At 35.7% G+C, this 14,880-nt stretch overlaps 1 protein-coding gene across 1 annotated transcript in view; it reads left to right on the forward strand.

Annotated features, from left to right (window-relative positions):
* The window catches only part of LOC138834037 (sodium-coupled monocarboxylate transporter 2-like), a 48,950-nt gene that overhangs the window by 6,537 nt on the left and 27,533 nt on the right, over positions 1 to 14,880 (forward strand). The window contains exons 2-4 of the mRNA XM_070032708.1: positions 7,911 to 7,976; positions 10,024 to 10,075; positions 10,851 to 10,918. Of these exons, the coding sequence (XP_069888809.1) occupies positions 7,911 to 7,976; positions 10,024 to 10,075; positions 10,851 to 10,918 (186 nt within the window). The remainder of the gene's footprint in view (positions 1 to 7,910; positions 7,977 to 10,023; positions 10,076 to 10,850; positions 10,919 to 14,880) is intronic.

The following is a 14,880-nucleotide window of genomic DNA, read 5'->3' on the forward strand; positions in this document are numbered from 1 at the left end:
GAGGCTTCTTGGTGGAGCAGTAACATTTGTCTGCATAGAGGTCGTGCTGTGCTTAGCAGTAATCTCCACTGCCCTTCAGACGCTCCATAAATGTATGAAGGAGAATACTACAGAACTGAGGAATATGTCTACTCATTGAAGATTGTGGTCTAATCATACAGCCGGTCCCAAGGGGGTGGCAACACAGGTGGCCGCGGCAGCTACAGGGCAGGGGGTGGCAACAACAGCAATAGTTCCGTACTTGTTGAACCTAGGCTGGCTCTGTGATTTGCTTGGATAAGTAGAACTTCATAAAAATAATGCGAGTTTGGAACATAGGCCTCATGAGACCTGTCCCTTCTGTCTTTGTTCTCTGGGAATGAGGCTCTGGAATTGCTGTGTAAAGAAGCTGGCACAGCTGTATAGCCTCTGGAATGTAAGATGACACACAAAAAAGAATGTGCTAACTAACAGCCAACACACTGCTAGACTTAGGAGGAATCCTTATTAACTCCTCACTTCCGGTTGACTGCAGCCAGCTGGTGCCCTGGTGAAATGAGTAGAAGAACTGCTAACTTCAACGTTATACAAAATATTCATTCTTTGGTTTCTGAGCCCATCACTTTGGTAGTGAGTGTTATACAGAAATAGACAACTGTTTAAATGCCTTAATATGCAGTGGAACTTCCAGACCTCATGATGCCTTCTGTGTTATTTTATCACTGTCCTGTCCCATGTCAAGGCAATTATTCTCACTATCATGCTATAAATTAGATTCAGTTCATTTGCAATATCAGATGTTTTTTGTTATCGCTTCTTGGTTAGTTTATAATTAGTCTCCTCATGTTATTTTTACTTCATTTAAAGTTATTTTCTTCTTTTTTCATGCATTGATGAATGCAGCCTATGGTTATTAGCATTCGTTTATAAATTAGAATCTCATTTATCTTGAACTTCTTGGACAAGATGGCTTCTGAAGTACTTAGTATTTTTCAGTTCAGTGATAATGCAGAAGTTATCATTTCATTATGACTTCTTGTGAGTGATTTCTGAGCATTTATTCATTATATCATTTTCTGTAAGTTGCTTTATTTTTTATTTCTCCCTTACATTATGTTTTGTGGTCATTTTCCAATCTTATTTATATTTTGACAAATCAGGTGTTTAATGGTAAGACTAAAGTAATGAAGCTATGTGCTAGTAACATATGTCTGTAATTCTAACTACTCAAGAAGCTGTCATCTAAGCATGACAGCTCAAAATCAGCCTGGGCAAGAAAATTTATGAGTTACCTATTTTTAATATATAATTTTTATTGTAAAGCTACTGTACATAGGGGTTACAATTACATGAACAAGGTAAAAAGTCCATTTCCTATCGAACCCTCCTTTATTTTTCCCCTACTATCCCTTTGAGATGTACAAGACAGTATGTTGAAAACTTTACAACTTTGTGGGAGGGTGTGATGAGGGAGGAGGTGGGATGAGTTACCTATTTTTAATAAATCACCAAAAATTCAGAAGTAAAGCTGTGGCTCAAGTGGAAAAGCACTAGACTAGTAAAAAAAAAAAAAAAGTTCAGGGACAATGAGCAGTCCCTGAATTCAAGCCAACAATTCACAAAAACAAACTAAAACAAAAACAACAAAACAATAGTTAACATTGAATACTATTTCATCATGATAAATGGTTTCATAAAATATTTATGTAAAGCATCTAGAGATCTACAATCTAGCTACTTGGAAAACTGAGAAGGAGAGGAAAATTATCTAAAGCCAGTCATGATAGAACTATGGTTAAGATTCCTTCTCTTCCGTTGGTCCTAAGGTCTGTTCTTGTGGCAATACCAAGCTGTTTTGATTACTATGGCTTTGTAATAGAGTTTGAAATTTGGTATTGATATTCCTCCACCAGTGTTCTTTCTGTTAAGAATTGTTTTGGCTATTCAGGGTCTTTTATTGTTCCATATAAATTTTTGGATTGACTCTTCTTTTTTTTAATTGGGAAAATACCATACAGAGGGGTTAAAATTACATGGTCAAGGTAATGAGTACATTTCTTATCAAGCATTGTTGCCTCCTCCTTTGTTTCCCCTTCTATTTCCTTGAAGAATGAGGTTGGAATTTTGATAGGTATCGCATTGAATTTGTAGATAGCCTTGGAAAGTATTGCCATTTTCACGATGCTGATCCTTCCAATCCAGGAGCATGGGAGGTTTTTCCACTTTCTAAATTCTGTTTTGATTTCCTTTTTAAAGTTTTTAAAGTTTTCATCATAGAGATCCTTCACTTCTTTGGTTAAGTTAATTCCTAGGTATTTTATTTTTTGGTGGGGCTATTACGAATGGAGTTGCTTTCCTGATTTCAGCTATGCTTTTCTCATTGTTGAGGGTTAATTTTATACCCTGCTACTTTGCCAAAGTTTTGAATCAGCTTGAGTAATTTGGGAGTGGAGCTCGTGGGATTCTTTAAATACAAGATTATGTCTGGGTGAACCCACAGGCCTATAGCCATCAAATCTTCGTCAAGGGAGCTAAAAAAATAGAATGGAAGAAAGACAGCCTCTTCAGTAAATGGTGCTGGCAAAATTGGTTAATCATTGCAGAAACTATAGCTAGATCCTTATATATCACTCTGCACCAGAATCAACTCCAAATGGATCAAAGACCTCGGAGTCAAAGCAGACACCCTGAAAACATTACAGGAGGGAATAGGAGAAACTCTAGGTTTCCTTGGCACAGGCCGAAACAGAAACACAACAAATCAAACAAAGGTTGGACAAATAGGATGGGATGAAATTTCAGTGCTTCTGCAGGGCAAAGGACATAGTTAGCAAGATCAATAGAAAGCCCACCAGTTGGGAGAAGATGTTCACTAGCTGTACAATGGACAAGGATCTCATATCTAAAATATATCTGGAACTCAAAAAGTTAAATCTCCCAACCACAAATCCCCAAAGAAACAACTGCCCAATAAATAAGTAGGCTAAGGACTTACAGGGAAAATTCTCTGAAGAGGAAAGAAGGATGCCAATAGACACATGAAGCAATGCTCAATCTCTCTAGCCATAAAAGAAATGCAAATCAAAATAACATTGAGATACCACCTCACCCGTTAGAATGGCTATAATCAAGAATTCTAACAACAACAGATGCTGGAGGGGATGTGGACAGAAGGAAACCTTACTGCATTGTTGGTGGGAGTGTAAACTTGTTCAATCTCTTTGGAAAGCAGTATGGAGGTGCCTCAAAAGACTCCACATAGACCTCCCCTATGACCTAGCAATCCCACTTTTGGGCATTTAACCTAATGATCACCAACAAGACCATACTAAAGCTACCAGCACAACTATGCTTATTGCAACATTATTACCATAGCTAAGATACGGAACCAACCCAGATGCTCTCAATAGATGAATGGAGCAAGAAAATGTGGTATATATACACAATGGAATTCTATGCCTCCATCAGAAAGAATGACATTGCCCCATTTGTTAGGAAATGGAAAGACTTGGAAAAAATTGTATTAAGTGAAGTAAGACAGGCCCAAAGAAACATAGGTCCCATGGGTTCCCTTATTTGCAATAACTAGTATATGTCTGAGACAAGCAGAAAAGGTCAGATAAGTTGATGTAAGGCGAAATGAACCCCAAGATAAGGAGTCAAATGTTTTTTTCTTTCTTGCAATTGTTTCTAACATATTTACAAGATGATTTTTTGTTGCTTTGTATGTCCCTCCCCCACGGTATAACCCCTGTTTTCATTGTATTTGATGTTGGTACAATTTGTGGAGGGGAAGGGAAAAAACAAATCTTTTACATAGGTATACAGGTGGACCCATTGCAACAATGAGATGTATAAGATGTTATGTTGAAAAACGTTCTTTACAACTTTGGCATGGGGGGGGCGGGATGAGATTGGAAGGGATGGGAAAGGGAAACAAAGGAGGAGGCTACAATGCTTGATAAGAAATGTACTCATTGCCTTGCTCATGTAATTGTAACCCCTCTGTATGGTATTTTCATCATAATAATATGAAAAGATTCCTTCTTATCTCATAATTGTGCACAATGACACATGCCTGTCATACCAAGCTGTCTGGGAAGAGGCAATTGGGAGGATAATGGTACTAGGGTAGCTCACACAAAAAAGCTTGTGAAACTCCGTCTCCATTGGAGGGAAGTTGGGCACAATGGTGCATACCTATGATTCTAACTAAAACGGAAAGCCTAAAAATAGGTGGATCGTGGCCCAGGCCTGTTCCTGAGTGCAAATCCCATCCTTCAAATAATCACAAAAAAAAAAAAAAAAAAAAACAGGATTAGAGGTATTTTCAGTGGTATTGTGCCAGTACAACAAGAGTAAGGCCTGAGCTCAAACTGCACTATTGTCCCTTACTAATTATCTAAAAAAGGTATTTTGGGTCGGATGTGTTTTCAACAACATAATGAGGCTTTTATGGTTACTGGAGAGATGTAGTATTTCATTATTATTATTATTATTATTATTATTATTATTATTACTGGTTGGGGGCCTGAGCTCTGGGCCTGGGGGCTGTCCCTCAGCTCTTCAGCTTAAGATTAGTGCTCTACCACTTGTGTAGCAGCACAACTTCCCACCTTTTCAGCTTATGTTGTACCAAGGAATCGAAGTCAGGACCTTGTGCATGCAAGGCAAGCACTCTACCACTGACTTCCCAACTTGAGATGTGGTATTTCACTCAAGGTGAGAAAGGTTTTTGGGTAGGAGAATGATATAAGGTGATTTACATTGTAAATATATTTTTAATGGATGTCAAGAACAATTGTAGTACCCCTACAATAGTAGACTGTTGTTGCAATAGTTTAACTGTGAGTCTTCTGGCATAACGTTGGTTATGATAGAATCAATAAGACAGTAAAATGGGAGATAACTCAATTGAGCATTTGGAAATTGGGGTGTGCAGCCAGGATTCTTTAACAAATTCACCATGTAAAGTGAGAAGAAAGAAGTATAACAATAGTTTTGTGTTGACTGGTCTTGTGCCAACATGAGAAGAAGAGTAGCTATATCCTCAGCTAGAAAAGAGTATTTCTAGATCAAATTTGAGATCTTAGAAATAATGGCATGAAATATACATATCACCCAATGTGGAAGAAATAACTGTATTGCAAAGCTCATAGAAATCATAAATGTTATGATAGACAATTTGTTCCATGAAAGTTAGAATGTGTTTGTGACTTTAACTAAGTATTACTATCCCACAATACTGTGAAATTTGGGAAATTATGTAACCACTTAATCACAATAAAAAAAATTGGAAAAAAAACAGAAATAATGGCATGATGGTGCTAAATGTCATTCTTGGCAATTTGAAAGCTAAGCATGTAATAGGCAATTTTTCTGTGGAACTTCTGTATGTACTTTATAATAGTTTATAAAATTATCATTTCTGACCATGACTTTATGACTATCTGACTATCTACATTGGCAGAAAGAGTATGTATATACATATATATGTGTGTATATATGTATATGTATACATATATATATGTATACATATATATGTATATGTATGTATATATGTATATGCATATATATATATACTCTTTCTTCCAATGTAGTCAGATAGTCATATATATGCATATATATACATATACATACATACATATATATATATATATACATAAACTTTTAGATTTAGAATTTTGGAGTTGAAATAGTCTTTCCCATTTCAAGTCTCTGAAAAACAGAGGGCTGGTTTTACCAAGTGAGGTATCAGAAAATTGTAAAGTAAAATTCCAGAAGTCTGACTTCTCTCTCAGGCTTTTCTTCACTACTATTTCCCCCTTTCTAAGGTCACAGAGATGACTGAATTAATTGAAACTAAACTGAGAAGTTAAAACCAAAAACAACAGGAATAAAATATCAACTCCTACATTCAGAGTTTTTCCAGGCTTGAGGAATAGTTTCTGTTTTCCTAGATGTCATGAGCCCTTTAGTCCCCAAAGGCAATAAGATACATTTTCATTTTTGACATTTTCTAATTTATGGTATTTTGTAATCCCTTAATTGCAGTGTAGCATACCACTATGAATTATATATCTCAATATAGCCATTGGATTTGCTAACTATTTTGTGAATGAGCAATATAGTAGAGAATTCTAGACCTCTAATACAGTAAAGGATTTATTGGCTTGCTTGAAACCATCTATGTGACCACCATCAGCATGTTGGCAAGAACTTTGCTAGTCTAGGGAAACAAAGTTCAGAGAGCTCCTCTAGGGAATGTTTGGTCTCTGTTAGCTATCATGGGTCCATTATATGATACAAAAGGGTTCCTATCAGTAAGAGGACACACCTTAACATAGATTCATTTTAAAGACTCACTTTAAATTGTGCCTTCCGGACATAGCATCATGTTAACCTGAGTTTCTCCAGAAATAATATTTGGATCCTTATTGCTATTCAGAGATCAGGTTTGGATGAAATCACTTTGAGTCCTCACTTAAGCATTCCAGTAGGCATGACTAAGGAAGTAGCTAAATCAGACTTGGAAAGAAAGTCATGATAGGTGCATTTTAGAGCAGGTTATCTTGAAGAATAGCAAGAACTCACTCCCAGGAAGGAACTTTAGGAGAAAGTATAGAACATTCACAAGCATTACCTCTCTCAAAGAATGCATTGAAATTTTATCAATGTCACTTAGTTATTATGCTTCTGGCCTATGCCATGGGTAAACGAGTCCCTTGCCAATAATCACATGTGCGTGTAGATGTCATTGTCCTCAGATGAAACAGTATGTACCATTGATCACTGGCTTCTACAGCCATGGTAATTCCTCACAATGATCCCACCATCATGCTAGCCCCATGCTTGGTTATCAGTATGCCTGGGCCATTGGATTGTTTGTAGTGTGTACTTTAGGAAAAGAAATGCATGGTTTGATGGAGGTAAACTGACCTTCCAAGAGCATGCAGTGGGAACTAAATCTATCTTCACCACCAATTTTACTCTACTTTCAGTTTTATATTTAAAAATCTCAACTCTTCATTTACTTTTCCTACCTTTGTGGGAGGTACTAGACTGTGTTCCCTGAATTCCAGCCTACCTGGAGTTATGATGACCCTTTTATCTAAGGATGTGAGGCATCTAACAGGGCAATTGATGAAAAGTATGTGCCAAGAATTGTTTCAAACAAGGGTCCACTGGACTCCATGATTTCTTGTGGAGAATAAATTCTGTGAATGTAGCATTCTAACTGAAGACAGATAGGTAGAGTAAAAGGTATGGTCAGACATCAGAGATTTTGGAAAGCCAAATTTGAGAGGTAGTCTTTTGGGGAGGTCAACCATGATATTGAGGGAAGAAGTGGTGTGAGGATCAAAATTCTTTTAAGCGTCAGCATGTCAGACACGGGTTGATGGAATAGAAGAGTCGATGTGCCGGAAATTTGCTAATAGAATAGATGGGCAAGACTTAATATCTGGGATACCATGTAGGGGCTTATGCAGTGGTCTAGAAGCTGAAAGAAAGGACATAGCTATATTAGGGGTAGAAGAAATATGACAAGAAAGAATGGGTCCAACCATCTATCTCCCCTTGACAGGCAGTCAGAAGGTCCGGATTAAAATGATCACTATTCTCTTTCCTTCATCATGACAAGCATGATGGGCTGTTGACGTGTTTGACTTTATCAACCCATGTTTTTCTCAGATGCTTTACATAAACTCCTAAGTCCAAAACTGCTTTGTCAAATGGGAACTCCTTTGTGCAACTACTTAAAGATAATTTATATATATATATATATAGTATATTTGTATAAATGTATAAATTCGTGTGTATATATACATACATATACATATATATATATATATATATACACACAAAAGAAATAAAAGGACAATAATAACTTTACCTTTCACTTGATGCCTGTTTCTCTTTGCTCCCTCTAGTACTTACAACTACGATTCAACAAACCAGTCCGCATGGCAGCAACAGTCATTTACATTGTGCAGACGGTAAGGGGCAATGGCTGCCGCAGCGGACATTAAAGAGATTCCAGATACAGTTACAGTGCTGTTATATGTGTGTGGGGGGAGGGAGGATTAACTACAGACAGAATTCCTGGACCAGCTACCACTTTCTTCCAAATGTAGCATTTTAGGGTACGTGATTATCTTGAGAGCCATCCACATTGCCTTAGATTCCATGTACCTGGACTAAAATAATAAATAGACAATATAAGCCACTAAGGTTCTTTCTTCAGATTTATTTAACTAGTATTTTACTTGTCAAAATTTTAAATATCGAATGGCCTGATAACAGATTTTTAAACAATATTTTGAGATCAAAATCTCCCTATGTAGCCCAGTACATGGGGGATGAAAATTCCCAATATGCTACATGCTCCGATTACAGACATGACCAAGTCTGACTAGACAGGTTTTTAAACTTCTGAACTGAGTTGAACTAGAAGATTCTGTGTTTCACTCATTTCCTTGTTAATATATATATTTTATTGTAAAGATATTGTATAGAGGGGTTACAGTTATATGGGTAAGATGATGAGTACATTTCCTATAGAGCATTGTTATACCCTCCTTTGTTTTTCCCCTACCATTTCTTTGTGATAACTTTCCTAATCAAAACATCATCTTCCTTTTTATGGCTTCTTTACCCTCCAGACATTGGTGTGCCTTCATGATGGCACAAGTGTCCTGCTTGCACACAGTCTGTGCATTTCCTACTCCCCACCAAAGACTTTCTACTAGAAGATAACTTTCTTCTCTCTTAAGCTAAACTCCCATGCCTGAAGGATGTAAGCAAGACGAAACGAGGAATGCAGCTCTACCTGACCTGCTACCAATGTCTGCTTTTAGAAACCCTTTCCACAATCTCTAGAGAGCCGCATTCCATTGAGAATAAGATGATTTCTGACCCGGTATATTTCAGCGTAGCAATTATAATTCTGAGAACTAGAAGATGAATCCATTATGCAGGTCTCCCCTGTTGCTAATCTTCCTTTGCACAGTTCTTCTCATCAGTTTTTTCCCATAGCTACTCTAAATTTAGTATTTCAGCAAATGGCTGAAATGTGCATTTATTCTTTAGTAAAGTTTCTTATGAAGTGAGCACAGAGCCCATGATAAAGGTGAATGGGAGAACTGCAGAGGGCTGGTAAATGTAAAACCTAATGTGAATCCTTTACTTTTTCGTATCTCTTAGAAGTATACAACATAACCATAACATCTCAATCAAGGCCAGAAATATTTAAAAATTCCAACCCTCTCCCCCATCTAGTGTTTACATCTTCTCTACAAGTAACTGTAATGGTAAACAGCTTCAACGTTACAGTAGATGGTAGTGAAATGTTGGCTGAAGAAGTAGAAGGACTTAGGCCCAAAGTTGAAGCCCACGACTAACAACAACAAAAAAGTAGAAGGAAACAAATCCCTATAGGCTTGTTCCACACATATACTAGTTATAAGCAGAAAAGGTCAGATAAAAAGATGTTAAGCAAAATGAACCCCAAGATAGGGACAGAAATGTTTTTTTTTTCTTTCTTGCTATTGTTTCTAACGTATTTATAAGGTACCATGTGATTTTTTTTTTGTTGCTTTGTATGTCCCTCCCACATGGTATAACTCCTGTTTTCACTGTATCTGATGTTGGTACAATTTGGGGAGGGGAAGGGAAAAAACAACTTGTTTAAATAGGGATACAGGTGGACTCATTGCAACAATGAGATGTACAAGACCCTATGTTGAAAAAACGAACTTTACAATTTCGGCAGGGGGAGTGTAGTTGAGGAGGTGGGAGGGATGGGATGGTAGGGGAAAAACAAAGGAGGAGGCAACAATGCTTTATAGGAAATGTACTCATTACCTTGCTCATGTAACTGTAACCCCTCTGTACAGTATTTTCACAATAAAAAACTTATTTAAAAAAAAAGAAAGAAATCAAGCACAGGAGAAAAAATAAGAAATCTCTACGGGCATCAATGAATGAACATTCTAGGAGTTTCCTTTTTCATTTCTCTTTTTTGCACTTTTGTTTTTACCTTAGATTCTCTACACAGGGGTGGTGGTGTACGCGCCTTCTCTGGCACTCAATCAAGGTGAGTTATCAAAGCTCTATGAGCATAGGACAATTCTTTTTTTCCTAAGTTCACAATTTACAGAAATATGCATAAAATTTGTTGAGCATTGGAAAGTAATGCAATTTGTTTCTTGATTTTGCCTCACCATAATATGTGTTAGTAAACATGCAGTTCAAATTATCATTTGATTTGTTTTGTTCTATCAGCAAAATTATAGCTGTGTGGGTGTTTTATATTCATAAGCAGTAAACCAGATCATTTAAACATAGGATCCCTTTCCCTAGACTTCATGAATTAAATAGTCTGAGCACAAGAGTAAAAAATGTCTGTAGTAATTGCACTAATTTGCATAGTTGATGCATTGAAAAGAATTGAATTCTAGAAACACAAATAAAAGGAGACAAAACAAGATAATAACTTGTGCAATGATATTAAACATATTTCAAGTCATCATTATTCAATGTAATTAGGCTCTGTGCTTATAATGAGAAGTATTGATTTCTCATTAACGTTCAGATTATTCAAAATTATTTAAGCAGACACAAAATACAGTGAAACATTGGTACCAAAGATGGGTGGTGCAAAAGTCTTAGAAAAAAAACATAAGTATATAAAATTACATGAAATAGATGGACTTGCTTAGGAAATAAAAAGGTAATAAAATAGTCTTGCTAACAAGTCAGCAAATTCTTGCCTACTACAAACACTGATGAAAGCATTGGAACTTTTCTCATAAATTTGCTCTTTCACCTTTTTCAGAGAAATTTAATGTTTTTTTTTTGTTCTTTCTTAGTAACTGGGTTTGATCTCTGGGGCTCTGTGTTTGCAACAGGAATTGTTTGCACATTCTACTGTACTGTGGTATGTATCTAGCTGTGAAAAAATATTTAGTAGTACCTTCTAATAAAACAAACCCTTAAGAGTAGGACATCAAAATTTAGTAGAATTGTTGTTCTAAAGTAGAATGGAGTCAGCTTCCTGAAAAAGGTGTTGTTTGTTTTTATTTAAAATTCTTTTCAATACCAGAAATTAAGAAGAATTGAGTGTTAAGTCATTGAAGGAAGTCCTATCTACTAGAAGATAATTTAATAAAACTATCTCCATGATCAAAGAGTAGGCTACTCTAGCCAATATTTGTTCCTAATAATTCTTATAAACCATAGGACGCACTTTGCTTCATTTACTAGTAGTTTAACAATAATGAAATACATATATTGATGAGCAAGCATATGGTTGGCAAAAACGTGAGAATTCTACAGCTACTTTGTCTTTCATTTGTATCTGTGCTTAGATTATATATAAATATAAAACTTTATTTGAAACTTATTTTTATATGTTGTAGAAATATAGCACATATGCCCCTTACATATTATTTCATATGCTCAGATTTTAATCAAGTATGTTCTGTGGTACTTAAAGAATATTTATATAATTGATACAGTTAGTGTAATCCAACAAATAAATAGTCATTAGGCAATTAGAGTTGGCCAACGAGATTTTTATTCTAGTAAGTCATTGTAGTATCTGCTGCTACTACTTCACCAATAAACAATATAGCAGTGGTTCCAAGTCAGTTGGATTCTCTTTCTTTCCTACAAAAAATAATAATTTAATTTTACTATATTAGAGACTATCCATTTATTTTAGCTTTATGCTCATATCACATACACTTGATGATATATGTCACAATAACCTACAACTTAAAGTGATTTTATATCTCTTTCACACACTTGCAGATCCCATCATTACTTTGCAAAGTGTGATCATTACTTTTTCCATTCCATTCCCACTATTTATGAATTCTCACAAATTTGTTTGAGTCTCAGTTTAAAAAAAATTGTGTGAGTCTCAATTTTAAAAACATAGGCTCTTGCTCCCTTTGCTCTTGTCCTGTCTGACAGATGAGTTATTGAGGTAACTGTCCATAGAAGAACTGGATTCTAGGTACAAGTTTTTGATTGTTGGTATTGTTCATGTTATTATATCTCCATAAGAACATCTTCCCTTAAATAAAGTTAAAAAGTAGTGTAACACAATTATATATATTTTAAATATATAAATGATCAGAACTAGAATTTGGAAGGCATGATACCTAGGCAGGAAGAATGGGACAGATCTGAGAGCAGGTGCTCATCCAGTGGTAGGGTTCGGTTATAAGCCTTACAGGACAGAGCAGCTGAGCTGGTGCTGTCTTGTTTGTCTTGTGAGGAAAACTACAGTGATTCAAGTTCAGTGATACATTTTGAGTCTTACAAGGAAAAAGGTACAAATCTTCTCCAGAGGAAAAATCCAGTTAAGGACTCTATACTATTTCACAGACAAAAACACAAATGAATCCTCAAAGTATTATCAGACTAAAAACAAAAAAGCAAACCAAAAAACATGAGGAAGGATGAGCAAAGCACCCAAGTCTAATTTCCCAAGGGCAGCATTTCTTTGAAATTTCAAAATGGTGACTAAAGGATAGGAAAAGCACAAACTACTTAAAAATGCAATGGATACACTTTCAACTTTTGGAGAATTCCAGATTTTGAATTTTCTGGTTAGGTATGAGTTAGGTAGTAAAGTCTCTAAAAATAGTCCAAACTTTGAAAAACTATGAAAAATGAAACACGTCTGCTTTTAAGCATTTCAGATAAGGGATGCTTAAACTGTACTGGGGATCTAGTTAAGCTAGACAATTTGTAGCACTTGATAATTATAATTTATATAGCATATTATTTTATCATATGCTCTATATCATTTATAATATGAAAGTTGAAAATAATAACAGCTATTTTTTTAAAATTTAAGGATTAAGAAAAAGAGTGCTCCACCTCCAAATGTAAAACAGTGTCATATAAATTAGAAATAGCAAGCAAATTTAAAAGTTTTATAATACTTCAGTTTGGAAGATCATGGAGTTGCTTAAATTTTTACCGAAACTATGCATTGTAAGCAAGGCACTGGTAGCTCAAACCAACAGACATATCCATTCAGGAGTTTGAGATGTAGAGGATCATGGTTCAAAGCCAGCTTGGGAGGAGAAGTCTGTAAGTTATCATTTCCAAAATTACCAGCAAAAAGCAGGATTAGGGGCATGACCTAAGTAGTAGGGAACCAGTAGAGCAAAGGAGTCCAGCAAGCATGAGGCCTTGAGTTCAAACCCTATTATGATCACAAAATGGATAGCCAAACTTTATGGCATCTCATTTAAGTAAGTCAATTGAAATGGAAAAGCATGATTTAAATTTTAAAAAGTCAATTGATCTAAGCATGAGAAGAAAATAAATAGGGCAAGCAGAGACTCAGAAGTCTTGCTGATATGCCCTGCTGCTGAAACATGCCATCTTCCTAAAACAACCATTTCTCCATGCCAGTTTACTAACTTCATTTTCTTCTTGCTGTTCATTCAGGTTGAATAATCAGCTTTTCAGTATATGCTTAAAAATCTCTCATTTTGTGTGCATCTTACCTTGCCTCTGATTCATCTCTCTTTAGTCATGCTTGAGGTATCCCACTAAATTGATGGTCTATTTATCTAACCTGTATGATCCCTTGAAGTCTTTTTTACTGTGAAACACATTAGCATGTACAGTATGTGGGAAATAGCATTGAAGGAGACTTTAAGAGATCATTCCTGCCGTTGAAAGGTTCATAATTTATGGAAGTGAGCATTAAACCCCAACAACAAAGAATGATTATATACATAAGAGAGAGGAGAGAGAGAGACAGAGAGATAGAAAGAGACAGACAGAGAGAGATTTGGTTTATGAAAGAGTCAGGTGAGACTTAGTAATGACTATTATAATCTGACTCTTCAGGAATATTTGTAGCTTATTTTCATGATGTTTTTGTAGAGTTTTTTTTTAATAAATGCTGTCAAATAGATCTTGAAGACTGAAGACTTTAACATTCTTCATGTTACTAGCTAAGATTTGAATTAGAAAGGTTTAACATTTTTTAAAGGAGTGTAAGAGAGTACTATCTAGGAAGAGGAAGGGAAGGTATTTACTGGTCCTCAGAACAAGATTTGAATCAAATCATTAACATGACTTTAGCAGGAATCTTATTATTGGTTTTAAGTTAAACTTTAATTTAAAAAGATAAATGGTGGGGGTGACTCCAGGATCTCCTTCTCAAGCTAAAGGTGAAATTGTCATCTCTCCACAGAAGTTCTTGACACTCTGGAGGAGTGAACTGGAATAGTTAAAAATATCCTTTCATTTTCCAATTGCTTAATTTTCAAAACACCTTGTATGACACTTCATTTCCCCATTTTCTCATCTCAGCTTGGTTGTTCTGAGGGTTTCTATATGAGGACTTGTTGATATGTTTTTTAAGTTTCTCAGTGAGGAAGTTTGGTAGTGTGGTAACTACTGGTTGAAACTCATGTGTTACACTATGTCCTGATTACTACACCCAGACTCATTTTCCTGAAGCTCTGGCTATTTGACCATCTGGTAGCTATTAAATCTCATTTCTCCATGAATATCTAGAAGAAACATTTCTTCCTCTTTTGTTTTTGTTTTCTTATTTTCAGCCTTCTCAAAATGTATTCATGATCACTGGTTTCATAAAACATCTCATTGGACTCATGTAACTATTCTTACTTTCCTGCTTGCCATAGTGCTTGTGTTTAATGAAGGATGAGTTTTGCTTTATGTCTCTTGGATTTATTTCAACTCCATCAACTTCTATCTCTGTTTCAATCTGTTGAGCTTCCTGGGCATAGATAGCTAAAATAAGGTCAGGTGTCTTCTTCTGATCTCTCATTTTCCACATCCTTACAAATTAATTATCCACACAATGGAACAACTGTGAAACAAATAAATGTTCCTCTC

This window comes from Dipodomys merriami, unplaced genomic scaffold (genome assembly GCF_024711535.1).
Source record: "Dipodomys merriami isolate MVZ:Mamm:240054 unplaced genomic scaffold, mDipMer1.0.p SCAF_21, whole genome shotgun sequence".
Taxonomy (NCBI): domain Eukaryota; kingdom Metazoa; phylum Chordata; class Mammalia; order Rodentia; family Heteromyidae; genus Dipodomys; species Dipodomys merriami.